The 16,049-nt window shown below is 40.5% G+C and overlaps 1 protein-coding gene across 16 annotated transcripts in view; it reads right to left on the bottom strand.

The window, feature by feature from the left end:
- Positions 1-16,049, bottom strand: part of suco (SUN domain containing ossification factor) — a 41,611-nt gene that overhangs the window by 12,381 nt on the left and 13,181 nt on the right. For 3 of the 16 annotated variants that reach the window (XM_083563272.1, XM_083563280.1, XM_083563282.1), the window contains exons 2-13: positions 10,377-10,485; positions 7,637-7,750; positions 7,137-7,504; positions 6,484-6,600; positions 6,042-6,192; positions 5,530-5,635; positions 4,359-4,480; positions 4,152-4,219; positions 3,644-3,751; positions 2,432-2,537; positions 470-490; positions 144-199 (exon numbers count right to left, since the gene is read on the bottom strand). In XM_083563272.1, the coding sequence (XP_083419398.1) occupies positions 144-199; positions 470-490; positions 2,432-2,537; positions 3,644-3,751; positions 4,152-4,219; positions 4,359-4,480; positions 5,530-5,635; positions 6,042-6,192; positions 6,484-6,600; positions 7,137-7,504; positions 7,637-7,750; positions 10,377-10,485 (1,446 nt within the window). The remainder of the gene's footprint in view (positions 1-143; positions 200-469; positions 491-2,431; positions 2,538-3,643; positions 3,752-4,151; positions 4,220-4,358; positions 4,481-5,529; positions 5,636-6,041; positions 6,193-6,483; positions 6,601-7,136; positions 7,505-7,636; positions 7,751-10,376; positions 10,486-16,049) is intronic. The other 13 variants (XM_083563287.1, XM_083563274.1, XM_083563275.1 and 10 more) reach the window with 7 other exon arrangements.

Below are 16,049 nucleotides of genomic sequence, written 5' to 3'. Positions count from 1 at the left end.
CAATATTAGGCAGATGGTCATAATGTTATGCCTAATCGGTTCCTAAAGGGTTGTGATAGAAACACTGAAATTAAATGTGTGCATCATTTATAATTTAGACTGAGATACCAGACCGACAGAAAGACGGTTGTTTAAAATCTCACCTGATTAAACTGAGGGGGCAAAAATGCTCGGAACCGAAATGGGAAAGCAGCTCGACCTGCACGGTGTAAAACGAGAAATTGAACAAAGTGGTTAGAAAGCAAGACTCCACACCACGCGTATGCATTTTCTCTTCCTAATCGCAGCTGAAACCCAGCAAGTATTTGCAAAGCATTTTTAAATATTTATTTATGACAATATTACAATAAATAAATAGATTTATGTAAGACAGACGTGTACCAGTGCCATGCGTTTAATCTACTCAGCCTTTGCCACCAAAGCTCCCATTATTGTGCAATCAAAACATCCAAGACAAGAGAATGCTAACCTTTATGTACTTGATGAACATCTGACGCAAGGCAGGAGAGGGGAAGAGAGAAACAGGAAAAGAATCAGTAAGAGAGACTGGATTCAACCCACAAGAAAGTTCTTTTGTATTGATATGAGGAGAGGTTTCATTTAAGAATATGAACAACTCTCGAAACAGAGAAATATACGTGCAGGAAAAATGAGAAAAGGCAAGAGAGATAAATAGCGAGAGAGACAAGTAGCCTTGGGAATTTTGACACACACAAAAAAAACAACTAAGCAGAACATGAAGGAACAGGCCGAAACCTAAGCGTGTGTGTGTGGATTAAAAAGTGATCCACCTTTGTTTAACCGGTTCGAAAAAAGAAAAAAAAAAAGTCTTACACATGAATCAACACTGCGAGGTGACAAACTGTCGGAGAAATTGCAAAGCATAAAACCGGTAGCGCAAACAGTTTCAAGCGAAACGGATGTAACATCCAATAAAACGCAGTACATACGAAGTTCTGCTTAAAGAGTTTACATGGCGCCCTCTCAGTGCTGAATAAAGCAGCTTTTTATGAGTATCTACAGCTGAGGAATTTTATTTCCTTTGACCTCTTTCCCTTCGTCTCCTTCTAGATCCCTCTTAGATTCTGTTTATAGAAGTAAACCGGATATTAAACAGATGATTATTTCTCTATACAAGATATTTTTTATGCCAAGTAATTCTGCCACATTAGCTGTACTTTCACTCGTCGTCATCTAACATCAGAGAGGACTTTGATCCCACGTGTCTGATGTGCGCAGGAACCAGCTACATTACTGCGCATATTCTGGACATGCCCAAAGTTAGATCGTTTTTAGAGTTTTATCTTTGGTACCTTCTCAAATATACGCCAAATACCATTAAAACCATCTCCATTTATAGCACTTTTTGGTGTTGACTCAACTGGTGCTTGCCTAAACGACAGCTTCCTTCTCGCTAGGAGAACGATTTCTCATTAATTGGAAGGAGCTGTTACCACCAGTGGGTGCTCCCTGGATTAAATTTAAAGTCTTGTGTTTTGTTCATCCAAAAAAGATTTGCGCTACCGTTCAGGAATTTTATGATGTCTGGCAACCATTCTTGAGCCACTTGGTAAATATAGATGCATATCAAGTAGACTGTAGTATCAAAGGTATACGCAACTTTTACTCAACTACATTAAGGATTCAACATGTGTACTTTTTACTCCACTATAGTGTAATTGATAATGTCGTTGCACCTCTGCTGAAGACGTCATTACGGTTTAACATTCGCCAACCCGCATCTGCTGCCTGTGAGCAACTTTTTAGCACCGCTGGCCTTATTTTTAGTCCAAAAAAAAAGAGCTTTAATGAATTCCAAAAACTTTGAGAACCAGCTTTTGTTGAATCAAAAAAATAAAGAGCTGCATCATATCACAGTCAGTTATGTATTAATTGTTTTCCCACTGAATACTAATGGTTCTACTTTGTGGTGTGATACTGACGTTTTATTTGCTGTTTATTTTTGGTTGTTTTTGGTTTGATCTTCATTTCGTTCTGGCATGAAGAGGTTTTTGTGCTGATCATGAGAGTTGAGGTATACAATTGAATGTGTCTTGGTGTTGAGGACTAGTCCATCTTTGGGTCTACGTTCACTATGAATTAAATTCTCACCGATATTACTTTTACTCAAGTCATATAGGAATTGGTGAGTTTGAAGCTGTAACGGAGTAAGTTTTGCAGTAAGGTATCTATACTTTTACTCAAGGATGTTTTTCGGGTTCACACCTCTGACCGCAAGACACCGCCGCGTCACAAATGAATGCTCTGTTCACGTGTTCTAACCGTTATTAATCTATTGGAAGACATTGGGCGTATCAAGTAAAATGGCACCGAACTCCTAATACACGACACCTGGAGCAGTGATGAGACCTGGGGGAACAGGGATGTAAACAGGATAATGAAAGAACTGGTGCAAAACCCCTCCCCTTACCTTAACATATTTGGCATACAGCTGTTCATCCAATGGGAAGCTCTGAACTGTGCGCTCATCACGTGCATGAAAGGTGCCAAGCTTCACCCACTTGTTGGTCGGGTATCTGTGGAGTAGCAAAAGAGTCATTTAAATACGGTGTGCTTAATAAAACCAAAATGCCTCTGAAGGAGCTAAATGCTGATGACATCATACTTTAACCGTGTAACATGTAAACATGTGAACTGCTTCTGTAAGCGAATGCTCTGTCCACGAACCAGCGTTCACTCTTTACCTTTTACTCTGTATAGTATAAAGCTTTCCAAGCTGCTAGACTCATTATTATATATGGTCATAAACAAATAGATACAAGGACAAGGTGGTGTTGGTAGACGGTCAACTGCCAATCAAAAACCATTTATTAATGTGTTCGAAGAAACGACGTGCCTTGTTTATACGTATATTTGTTTATTAAAACCGTAATCCCTGGGAAAAGAGAGTTTGGATTTTTGGGAGGCATTTATAACATACCTGGCAACCCTATCGAACAAAAAAAACGCAGAAGAAGCCGAGAAAAGAGAACGACAGCGAGAAAATGTGTCGGTTTGTTTTGCACACACATCAAAAAAAAAAAAAGTGCAAAGGAGGAAGACGACGACTCCCTTAAAAGTGTTATCTTTCTGTTTCCATGACCACAAGGAACCGAAGGACCCAACAGTCTCTCCTTGTATTGACTTTAGTGATCATTAAATATTTGGACCGATCGCTAACTGGAAAAAAGGATGCAGTGCTCAGTAAGAGTTTTGTTTGGAAATTGGCACTCGGCGCAGTGTGCAAACTTGAAGCGACACCTTGTTCTGACACGTCGCCGCTTCTTACGTCGTAAATGCGTTTTCTGTTTAAAGTAAAGCAACAGTTTAAAAGCTATGCTCTGGTATCAAGTCTGACTCGTACCTGGGGATAAGATTCCCTTGGTGGAAGGGATTTTTTTTTTTTTTCGCAGGCGTGAACACAACAATCACACTTCTGTGTCATTCGAAGCATTCTGTCTAAAAATAACCGAATAGTGAGCTCAAGCCACGCTTAAGAAGTGAACCATAGCAGCATATAAACCATTATGGGATGTAGGAGAATGTACAATGGACCTTTGAAAGCTTTTCTGTTTGTTTTAAATGTATGCAAAAAGAAATAATATTTAAGAGAGAGATCAAAAGAAAAAAAATTGCGGTTTACCTGTCACTGATTGACACCAGGAAATCTTTTGGCGTGGAGGAGAAGAGTTCGAAATTCGCAATATCCAGCTGCTTCACCTGGATCGGCTCACAAAGCTCAATAACGAACCTGAAACCATGGAGAGTAAGGCAGAAAAGCCCTGTAAGTCTTTGTGTGATTAAAGAAAGAAGTATATACACTTTCATCAACCAAATCTGCCACATAATGACTTATACATTCATATCTTTAAATGCTGATATAAGCATTTTTTCATTTCAACATTGACAAATCTGTTAAAAGTTAATCAAGTCAGGTTGCCAGGTGTGAGCAGCTGTGGAGACACGTTTTAACAGTGCGACCAGCGTTTTTTTTTTTTACGGGAAGAACCTTAACGTGATATTTCACTGACCGCAGCTTTGAAAAGCAAGAGAGGTGGGGGATCTCAAATCCTGAAAGTTTATATGATCACACACTTTTCTCATTCCATTCTCCACCTCCGTCTCTCGATGTTTCGAATGACCAGACTCACCAGATCTTATTACTGCAGGGGTTGAGCATGTAAAGATCCATATTTTCCATTAGAATGGCAGACGTGCTCTGGTGAAGAAAATAAAGAACACGCGCATTTACACTGAGAGCATTCCTTTCGCATTGTGAGATTACCTGCTTTTCAGAAAAAGACCGGATTCAGATATAAATAAATAAATAAATAAATGGCTCCGCAGCTGTGCATTACCTTAGCCTCGTTGTTGGCTGCGAGAATTTTGGCCCCACACTCCACAGAGGCATAATTATTCTTAAAGTTCTTCTGAATCTTTTTCACTGTATGGGGGACGCCGTTGGATGACGTGTGCAGACCTAGAACAAGAATAATTCGAATTGAAAGCATTTGCTGCAAAAGATACACAATAATCGCGCTTCAAAACTCGAGCATGAAGAGGTGCAACAGATGTGTTGAATATCAGGTTGAATCAGAATCGGGTTTGTTGGACAAGGAATTTGGTTCCAGCTGTTGGTGACTCTCAAAAGTACCGACATATTATAGACAAGAAACCTACAACATAACATCGAGCTTTTAAAATGGTTTATGCACGGCTGAGATCTAAAACAGAGACAGTTTGAAGATAATCTGTGGTGTCTGCAAGTGAGCCAGTTGTCCCGCATTAACCTGCAAGACAGCTTAATGAACGCATGTAAGATTCAGAACGTATCATCACTGCCTAATAACAACATTGGAAGCAGTGTTTGCAAAGTCCGCGCTTTACATTAGATCAAATAACAGCCTTGTTCTGTTTGTTTTCTATTCGGCTCGGAAAAGCGCTAGAATGCAGTAAACACACAATAATCATTGGACACACGTCTTATTATTTTCGTTATAATTGAAGCAACTGATTCCTAAAAACTGACAAGCTTCAGTTCAGCTTCAGGGCGTACACACCTCCCACCTTGTGAGATGCCTTACCAGCGGACGACAGAGAAAGGTGTTTCAAAGCCAGGTTTGAGCTCTCGTGTCTCTCGTGCTTATGAGCCCTCGCTGCCTCATGCATGCATACTGTAAAGTATATGTAGTACTGTACTAGAAATTGCTCCGTTTGGCTAAAATTGCACTGCGCACCACGCTGCCCGAGCAGCCGATTTATCTTAAAGTTGTAATCTTGCATACCGGTGTAGATTTATTCACTGATAGAGACTCGAAATGTAAATTATGTACCATAATGAGTTAGGCCATGTCTCGACTTGCGATATTTTACAATGGGGAAACGCTTGTCCACCGTAACTCAAAGACTCCTGAACATGTGCACACGGATGCTAAATAATAAAATGCCTTAAATCATTTTATCCATCAACTAAATACTATAGAACACTGCTGCACGAGATGTGTGAGTGAGTTAGAAATTCGCTCTTACTTTTCTTCTCCTCCACCTCCATTACTTTTTTCTTCCATTCATCAAAAGTGGGGATGTCCTCTTTGCCTGGGACAGGGGGATCAGTCCCTCCCTCAGGTTCAGTAACCTATACACAACACAGGGCCGTTTTCAAGCAAACTCTTACATGACATTTACAAATAAAAGTGACACACGGTCACATAGGGACAGAGCTACTTGGCGAATCCTCCGATGTAAATTAGCGCCGAGGTTTGATGCCCCAGGGATGTGAGAGTGAAAGTACATAAGTGTGTTATTAAGGAGCACTTGCACTCACAAAATGGACTGGACTGAGGAAATGGAGAGCTTTAGAGAAGAGCTGTGACGCATTTAGGAATTGATGAACACTTTAAAACTTTTTTTTTTTACTCAAATTCAAGTGGCTGTAAAACATCTATTTAGGGATTTACCACTGCTTCTGTGGTCCCTATTTAAACACCCCTTCAGCGATGATTTAAATGAGCACAAGGACTCGTTTATATTATGAATCGGACCTGTGCATTTACCACTTCCTGGTTCTCCGGGGCTTGTGAGTCATTGCCTGTGTTCTCTGGCTCAGTGAGGTCCGGCTCAGCCGAATCCAGAGGGGCAGTCGGGTCAGCATTGGTCCCTGGATCCTGATTCTCAACTGATTCCACCAACACACTGCAGAGAGAGAGACAGATCCAGCAAGGAAGAAGGAGGGAGAAAAAAATGGTCAGCCGTATTTATAAAGTGCACCTTGGAACTGAATTAAAGCTCACTTAAAAAAGAAAGGAAAAAAAAAGGCATTTTTGTATTCATATTTTGAAACCCCTTTTTTTTGACGAGAGGTCACGTTTCCCAAAAAAAAAAAAAAAAAAAAAAGGATCAAATGAAGGACGGTGTGCTTCCACGTGCTCTTGTTACCTTATCACCCAGTTGTAGTTGGGAAGCCTGCAGGTGCTCAGTACTCACCTGCTGAGCGTAGAGCCAGATGCAAGGAGCTGGCTGGAGAGGGCCACAGAGCCCAGCTCACACTGACTGGCACTAGAGTTCTTTAGTGGGGAACCAGCACTGGCAACCTCTAGTGCACTAAGGGGGAAAAATCATATGCCATTTACCAAGGACGAAAAGATGGACAGAGAAAGAGAAAAAGGACGAAGACAAATTTAAAAGGGAGGAGGATCGACGAAGCGATTCTATCCAGGGTCCGAAAGGGCGACAAAACAAACAGGGAATTGCCTTCCTGTGATGTGGGGACAGTTCATTTTGCTAAGGCCTATTAGACTTTCCGAACCACAAAGCCAGCAGAAGAATGCGGCTCCTACAACGGCAAGTTAGAGCGAGGCATTTCCAGTGCTGGGGTCCGTTCAAAAGACGTGAAAAAGCAGGCAAAAAGCTTTAGCCATTAGAAATCCCAGGTGCGATAGCGACAGCGATGCGTGATACTGCTGATTCAGGCCCATTGATGAACAAAAACAAAAAATTTGTATAAATGCAGGATGTTTTCCATAGAGGTGATTTGAGGAACCTAATTGTGGGATCATGTTAGTACACGAATGATTCTGCATAAAATGTTATTTAAAGGTCAATCACAACAAATAACGAACCAACTAAACTTTTCGCACCTGGAGGCGCTTTCCGATGAGGTGTCTGAGGTAGGTGCCGCCGGTTCCGGGGCGTTCCCCGAGTCGGCGCTGATGTCCGCATTAGTGTTCGAGTCTACGTGGAGATCGGATGATGGTTCAGCAGGAGGAATAGGAGACGTTTCAGCAGCAGCAGCATCGGTGTGCTCCGGTGAGGGCGAGGCCTTGGAGGGCTCGATTTCCACCGGATGGGGTGGAGGTGGTGGTAATGATGACTGAGATGATGATGGTGGGGGCTGTGTTTGAGCAGGCTCTAGTTGGTCAGAGTTGGTATTGGGATGAACCTCTAAATGTGGTGTGTCTGGTACAGTGTGTGCCTCCTCCAGCACCTGCTCTACTATAGTCACAGCCTTGAAGGAACAAAAAAGCAGAACAGAAATTGAGGGGAAATTTCTAGAAGGGGTATAAAAAAAAAGATAAAAGAAAAGGGGGGAGGGGATATATATATATAAAACACGTGTCAAAATAACAACATTTCTCACCTCTTCAGGTTTGTCGTCTTCTGCTGTTTCTTGTTTTAGCTGCTCCTCTAGTGCAGCCCTCTCGGTCTCCAATCCCATGTTGTAGGATGATTGTAACTTCCATTTCTCCTCAACCTGGTAGGATAAGTAACATCATGTCAAAGCTAAATATACCCCTCCCTGACTTCAACAATACATTTATAGAGCGGTGTAACAGAAACGCATTGCTTTTCTGCCAGCAGATTGTTGATGACGTCAGAGCCAGCTAGATTCCATTCATTAATATGAATGTATAGGTTTCTCTTTTCACATGGCTCAAATCGTAATTTGATTGATAAATGTTACGGTAAAATGTTCTCGTGGATATTTAGAAATAGCAAATACGTTTAGCTGCTTTACGCCTGTACATTTTCTCCCTGTTTTTCCCTTCCAATGAGTTCACTTTCATTCACTCATCCTTAGTAACTGCCTGGTCAAGGTCAGGATGATTTTAATTGGGCTAAAAATGTTGGATAATTTAATAAACAGAATAAAGGTACAAGCAAAAATAAAATGGTAATAGAGCAGGTATTTTTCACTAGCTTATTCTTTGATACAGTATAAGTTAGGGATGGAAAGATTCACCGATTCGCAGCATAAAAAGTTAATCGATTTTAAAAAGTGTGCATCGGATACAAGTTTCGCTATGCATTGTTTTTTTTTTTTTTAACATATCTGCATCGGTAAAAAACTATTTCTATTTAACTATTAGTAGATGCACTATACTTATTATTTAGAAAGTAACCAGTCGTTTAAGACCAATATTTGATATGTAGATCGATTTCTCCTCGCTAAACTGTTTCTCTAACTCGTTCTCTCAGTGCCGCTGCTGCGACGTGAATACGAAGTATCGCAACATTAATTAGACCGAGGCCTGGCCCGAGACTCACATAGAATACAGATTAACATGGCAGAGGTAGAGCTGCATCTTAGAGACAGAACAAGAAAAGACAGTTTTTTTCTTGTTTGCGTTAGAAGTCAGAAGCCACCTTAAGTAAACCAAAAACTTACTGTCTGTCTGAAAGCGACAACTATCTGCATGGTATATTTTTTCTGTTGAATGGTACTGCATTGTGATGAATCGAATCGAAATCGTATCGCATTTCATCGCCAGCTGCTTCATATGCATATGTGTCGCAGCGTTCGCTATGCACAGAGAAGGAGAATCGTATCCGCCTCAGTTATGGAAATGTGCATCCCTAATATGGGTAATTCTGGAAAAACCATATCCTGTTTAAACCACACCCACTTCACAGCAAAAAGCATTGATGCACGGATTGCATTACGCGTCTGCTGTAACTCTGCCTTAATGTGTCTGAGGTCCGCCTTCCTCTGCCTCTTTAATGCAATTGCTGCGCAATGGGGTTCGGTTTATGTCTTGTGTATTTAGGTGTATTGCAGTCTGTTTGGACATGTTTTATGGTCATGTTTGTTTTACAGGGGATTCTCTATTGGGGGTTTCTTCTCTGTTAAGCGTGTGAGTCTGCAGTATTCAATATGGCATTTTGTATAAATGAAAGTTATGGAATTGGTCTTTGGTTCATAATTGGGTTGATTTTGATATCTGTGCACTTGTCCTATCGCCCCTTTTCTTCAGGATGTACGAGTTTATTATTGGTTGAGGTCTGATGGTGGAAGTTTACACTCTGTGATTCCTCATTTTGAGAGGGCAGAGGTGTTTCCAGATAACAGTAAGACTGCAGTAACTCAAGTAACCCTTTCTGGACAACTGTATTTGGAAGTAAAGGGTCTCGGGAAAGCAAAGCACACTGGAACCTGCTATGAAGCACTATGAAATCATCATCATCATCATAGTGTTATTATATCTGCAAACATCTCTTCCAGGTATATACGTCATAAGAGCTGGAACAGCATAGGCCTTCGGTAAACTCCTTGAGTCGCAAGGCACAAAAGCATATCCTTTAAATCTAAGCAGGATCAATGATGCTTTGTTGGGCCGTGTTTGTTCAAGGAGGCGAAAAGTGTTGAAAAGCATACAAGCAAACAGCAGCCACGTAGTTGTTTTTACGAAACATGTCATATGACCACAGGCCACGAAGTGATGCTCCTTCTGGTTAGTAGATGTCAAGTGAGAGGGAAACTAGCTAGCGGGTGTGAAATGACTGAATGGAAAGAACATGGGGTTAAAGTGTATTTTTATTATCCATACAATAAAATGATGTAAAGAGTTGAACAAAAATGTGATCAAAGCCCCAATGATACTCAAGGATCCGGCAGACGAGGCGAACCGATTCAAATTAGTGGAGAAAAACAAACTTCCTCGACAAGACACATGCCGAAAGTGATTCAATGTCAATCTAAACAGTAGACATGAAACTCCACCTAAACAAACTACCTGTGGGAAGAAGAAGATCTTAATGGGTGAAAACCAAAAAAAAATTCTCATTCTAGTAAAAAAAAAGGGAATGAAGTCTCAACTGGAAATGGGAAAATAGCTGGCAATGGTGTCGAAAACATGTTGACTCACTGTAACGTCTAAAATTGATTAGACTTGATAAAGTTCGTCGTCTTGGTGTTTCCACATTTCAAATGAACATCTAACACATGAAGTAGAACCTCAACAGACTCCATATTCACAACCTGCTCCCAGATTGTGTCCTTTAAAGCATTTACCCTGATATTAAACACCACTTGATCTTTGCTGCACGTGTGAAAGTTGATGCACTGATGCTTTTGTTCGCTGCGTGGTCAAAATTGTTACCTCGTCGTTAGTCCTCGTCTCCTGTGTCGCGTGCGCGCTACTGTCCTGTGTAGCGGGTTCTGGGCCTGAAGACGGCTGTTCTGTACATTGGACATGACGACTTGAAGACCTGTGACACACAGACACAAGAATAACCGGTTAAGCACCTTCGAAACCAAAGCTTCAAAAGGTTAGAGGCAGGAATTAATGTTTGTGTCGGGGAAAAAAAAAAAAGGCTGCTACAGGCCTTTACACGTGTTCTGCAACAAAGTCTACACCAAACACCTCCAGCACAACTACTTTCAACTTCTTTAATGAGCCGTTTTTCTTTCTGAATACATACATATACAAAATACATACATTTTGTATAATGTGTATATATATATATATATATATATATATATATATATAAATAAAAATACAAAATGTATGTGTGGATAGATAGATAGATAGATAGATAGATAGATAGATAGATAGATAGATAGATAGATAGATAGATAGATAGATAGATAGATAGATAGATAGATAGATAGATAGATAGATAGATCGAATTAGCTTATTAACCATAAAGAGCTAATTGTGAAGAAACTGATTACTCATATCTAATACACCTTCCAAGTAGGTTTAATGGTTTTTTTTTTTTTCCTTAAGAGTATAGACACCACCATTACTCTTACAAAAGGTAAAGCTCTGTAGAAATCTCACACAAACAGGTCTTAAATATATTCACACAAGGTTAGTTACAGATATTCTTTTAAACCTCTTAAATGTCTAGAAACTTTTTAGTGCTGTCGATTAGAGCTACAGAGCTCACAGCTGCTTTAGTTTGTTTTTTTGAAACTGGAAAAACCTCACACAATCATGCGAATTGCTTGGATTAAGTAAAAAAAAAAAAAAAAAGACTTGCCACAAACTCGCGCCTTGTGCGCGCTACACGTCGCATGTCCACACGATCTGAGGCTGGAAAGGCCACGATCGTGAGAGAGTGGAGAACAGCTGGGACTGCTTACGGTCAACTGATATACACGGCGTTACTAGAGAACTTCACCTTGAAATCTGGGCTCCAACCTGCCCACATGGAGGCAAATGTCAGCATGCTGTCAGCACCATGGCCTACAAGAGGTGCCTTTTAGGTAGATGCTCGGTTCGCTTTGCTTCCGTCGGATAATACATGTCTATCGTAAAAAAAAAAAAGCCCCTCTAATATCTAAAGCCGGGTGAAGGAGGTGGTGCTCATGCTCGGTTCTTGTGCTATGCAAAGCATTCAAGCCCAAAGAAGAGCTCCATTTTTAGAAGTCATGTGTTGTCCCTGGACAAAAGGCAGCCGAGGGCGCATGGCTGCTTGCGGGGGGGGAAACGTGAAACCGTCAATGCGCATCGCTCACAACATGAGCTCGAGCGCTAGAAAATAAACTGCCACCTAAAACTGCAAGGAGGTTTACCTGTGTAGGAGTTCAAGGAAACATAATTAAACTAGTATAAACAGGTGGTGCTTTCCCAAGATAGACAGGTATGAGGAAGGGGTAGGTCAGTGGTTAAGATGTTGGACTTCTGATCAGAAGGTCCTGAGCTCAAATCCCACCAACACTTAGCTGTCACTGCAGGGCCTTTGAGCAAGACCCCTAACCCTCGAGTGCTGGAGGGTGTCTGCTAAATGTGTACCTGAATTAAACAGAAGGGATGGGTGGGTATGTATGACAGATATAGGCAAAAATAAATAAATAAAAAAATGTAAAAAACGATTATAGTGACCCTGCGTGATTATTTTTTTTTTTTACTAACAAAGTGTCCATGTGCTGGTATAAAAATGTAAAAGTGAAATGGTATAAAGTTTATCCTTTTCTTCTTTCAATTTTATTAATAATTTTTTTTTTTTTTAGGTAATGCTTTATATAATATTTTTTACTTCCCCGTCTAACAGGATGCAAAATAGGAGCTGACTGGAACACCGGAGGTGATGAGACAACCGAGTATCTCAAACCACTTCAACACTAAAGCAACACCGCCGCTGCCGATCCTCCGAAATTGGGATCCGAATGAAAACTATTTGCAGCTTTATAACGTAGCGGAATTTAACGCCGAGTCAGCAAAAGCAGGCTTGCTCGTTCTGGCTCAAAATCCGATTCAAATCGATGCCTGTGTGCTGTACTTGATAGACAGCAGATTCCTGCCTAGAGACAATTCAGAATCGAGTTGCCTGCTGTGCTGTCAGTTGCGTAATCGGGGACTGGGATGAGGAAATGCACAAAATAACAACCAATTTCACACCTGTACAGCTAAACCTGGTAAACGTGACAAGCTCATGCATTCCAACAGCATGTCAGGAGGAGCGATGATGATGGGAATTTGTTGTGTAATTTCCAGCACTGCATTTCAAAGCAAGGTTATTACCATACCACAGAAAACGATTCATCACCAGTATGGAACATGATGCGTTATATTATAAATCCTGATCTAGAAAACTTCACCAGCTCTCGCCCCACATCTCTGTGCTTACAGGGTAGATATCCAACAGGCCTTCAACTGCAACATGATTCGCCCTAATTGGTTAAAAACGTTTCTTATCGGCGCAGTTGCTCGAGTATCCTAACAATAATTCCATCGATCAGTGGGATAAGAAGTCATTTTTCTGTATTCAACAGCGATAAAAAAAAAAAATTAACAAGGAATGTAGTTTTCCGTTTTAGAAAATGATTATTGCTGAAATTCACTATACAAGAATAAAAAAATAGAACAAAATAAACCCATTTAGTGCATTCAATTGGCAAACTACATCAAAATGCAAATGCAGTTGCGTTCAAAAAGTTCCTCGGCGGAGTATGGGAAACTATTCATTTAATGAAACGCAATTATGCGATGTGGTTTTCTTGTCTCCGAGAAGCTGCTCGAAATTTTCCACGGATCACATCCGTGTGTTTATCGCCGGCCGCTGCGGAGGGATTATTTGACCGCATAATATAATAAAAATCCATTTCGAATGACTTTAAACGCGGTGACCGTGCTGAACTGTGTTTATGTTTTGGTTTGAAACGATCCCAAACTTTGGAAACTTTCTGCCGCTTTCTTTGGTCTGAATCTTCTCCCCGTTCCGCGATTTTTTCATTCATGCTTCTGTGTTACCGCTCCAGAGTTTAGCGGGTGGCGCGTCAGTAATAATGGCCCGTGGGAAACGCAGTGCTCCGTGTTTTGTTAAATGGACTAAACTAATTGTAGTAATGGAATTACTCAGGGAATCGTTACAGCCCAAGCGGGTATTAAAGAAAACGCATTAAATAATGAATAAGGGATCAAAAAAAAAATCTCATCCTGCATATAAACTACTAATTTACAAACAAGCATCGAGACTCCGTGGGAATTCGAGAAATCAATCACTGCCTCATGACACTTTACAAGCAGCTTTTTTTTTTTTTTTTTTTAAGTACAGAACAACTTACTGAACCAGACAGTCCAGATCTTCAGTCATGCAGAGCAACTGCCATCAGTTAGTTACTGTACAAAGCAACACATATCACATCTCAAGATTTCTTTTTTCATCTTCAATTCATTTAAATAGGAACAACTAAAACAACCAAAAAAATTTACATCCTACACTGTGACTTTATGTGCAATAGATAAAACATCGGTTACAAGTAAAACAAGAAAATGGAGCCTTTAATAACCGCCTACTTAAATCAGGCTGTTTACATGAAAAAACTAATACTGATGTCAAGTCTATATTACATATGTTGAATTGATCTTAATAGGCTGTAGCTTTCTGACAGGCGCCACACCTTCTTTATCCTGTGTAACCCCCTCGTACTACGACAAAAACAACTAACTGTTTACAATGGAAAACGCATTCTTCCTTTTAATTATCGGCATCGGCCACATCAGTCTCATCACCTGAGGAAAAACAGTTACTGGTGTATTTTAACCACAAGCCTTCTCCGTTTCTGTTCATCTCATCTCAATTTAAAAAAGTTTATTTCTTTAATGTTTCAGATCAAAGCAATTAAAATATTATTACTGTATTTTCCGGACTATAGTCCGCTACTTTTTTCCCCCACGCTTTGAACACCGCGGCTTAAACAATGAAGCGGCTAATTTATGGATTTTTCCTGGGTTTTTCCTGGTTTCACAAACTTCAAGCCAAAAACTGAGCCCCATAACATTAGACCAGTAAAATTGCAGCACAGGTTCAGGTGAACCAATAAAACTGTTTATATTAAATCAGATGAACTCCCACTGAATCGGGCCGCACCACATCATAAATATGGATGAGGTTCCTCTGACGTTTGACCTGCCGCTCACTCGGACTGTCTACAGGAAATGCGAATCATTCGTCACGCTGAAAACAACCGGGCATGAAAACACACACTTCACCTGTGTTCTGAGCTGCACGGCATCAGGAGAAAAGATTCACCAATGGTGATTTTTAAACGCACGACGATGCCAAAAAATAAACTCCCGAGAGAAATTGTTGGGACAGGAAGGAGGAAGACAGTGAACAGTGACTTTCTTGGTAGGCTACTGTTTAGATACAAGCCGTGTAATAGACACTGTCTTTCGTTAAAGCCTGTGTAAAGTTCATTAGTTTCAGTGTAGACACCTGCGGCTTATAGACAGGTGCGGCGTATTTATGTTCAAAATAAAAATCTTTGTAAACTTCAGTGGGTGTGGCTTATATTTGGGTGCACAACATACTGTTTTAAATTAAGGTTTTTATTAAGTGTTTGCACCCTAAACCTAATAACTGGTTTGGCAACTTGCATTAAGTCTGTTACAGCGCTGTGGAGGAATTTTGCCACATTGCAGGTTTTTCGAGCATGAACCGCCTTTTTAAGGTCATGCCACAGCATCTCAATAGGATTCAGGTCAGGACTTTGACTACGCCACTCCAAAGTCTTCATTTAGTTTTTCTTCAGCCATTCAGAGGTGGACTTGCTGGTGTGTTTTGGATCATTGTCCTGCTGCAGAACCCAAGTTCGCTTCAGTTTGAGGTCACGAACAGATGGCCAGACATTCTCCTTCAGGATTTTTTGGTAAACAGCAGAATTCATGGTTCCATTTATTACAGCAAGTCTTCCAGGTCCTGAAGCAGCAAAACAGCCCCAGTGCATAACACTACCACCACCATGTTTTACTGTTGGTATGATGTTCTTTTTCTGAAATGCGGTGTTTTTCTTAGTTTTTTTTTTTCTTCACACAGGGCCATGTAGTGTTGGATTTTGTTTTCCCTCAATAATAAAAACCTTTATTTAAAAACTGCATGTTGTGTTCACTTGTGTTATCTTTTACTAATATTTAAATTAGTTTGATGATCTGAAACATTAAAAGTGTGACAAACATGCTAAAAAAATAAGAAATCAGGAAGGGGCAAACACTTTTTCACACCACTGTATACACACACACACACACACACACACACACACACACACACACACACACACACACAATTATGGACAACAGTTTGTGGACAGCCGAGTATAAGACTCCTATGTGCTTTCTAAACACCCCGTTCCACATTTGGTCCCTGTTTACTGTAAGAATTCCCGCCACTCTTCTGGGAAGATGTTCCACTAGATTTTCAAGTGTACTTGTGGAGATTTGTGCTCATTCAGCCACAATGGTGTAAGGTCAGGTGCTGAGCCCTGGGGTGCAGTCAGTGTTCTAATTCACCCCAAAATGTATGGTCAGAGCTTTATAGCAGGAGAT

This window comes from Silurus aristotelis (assembly GCF_946808225.1).
Source record: "Silurus aristotelis genome assembly, chromosome: 15".
Taxonomy (NCBI): domain Eukaryota; kingdom Metazoa; phylum Chordata; class Actinopteri; order Siluriformes; family Siluridae; genus Silurus; species Silurus aristotelis.
Note: the sequence above shows the minus strand (reverse complement) of the source record. Positions and strands in the feature narration are given on the sequence as shown.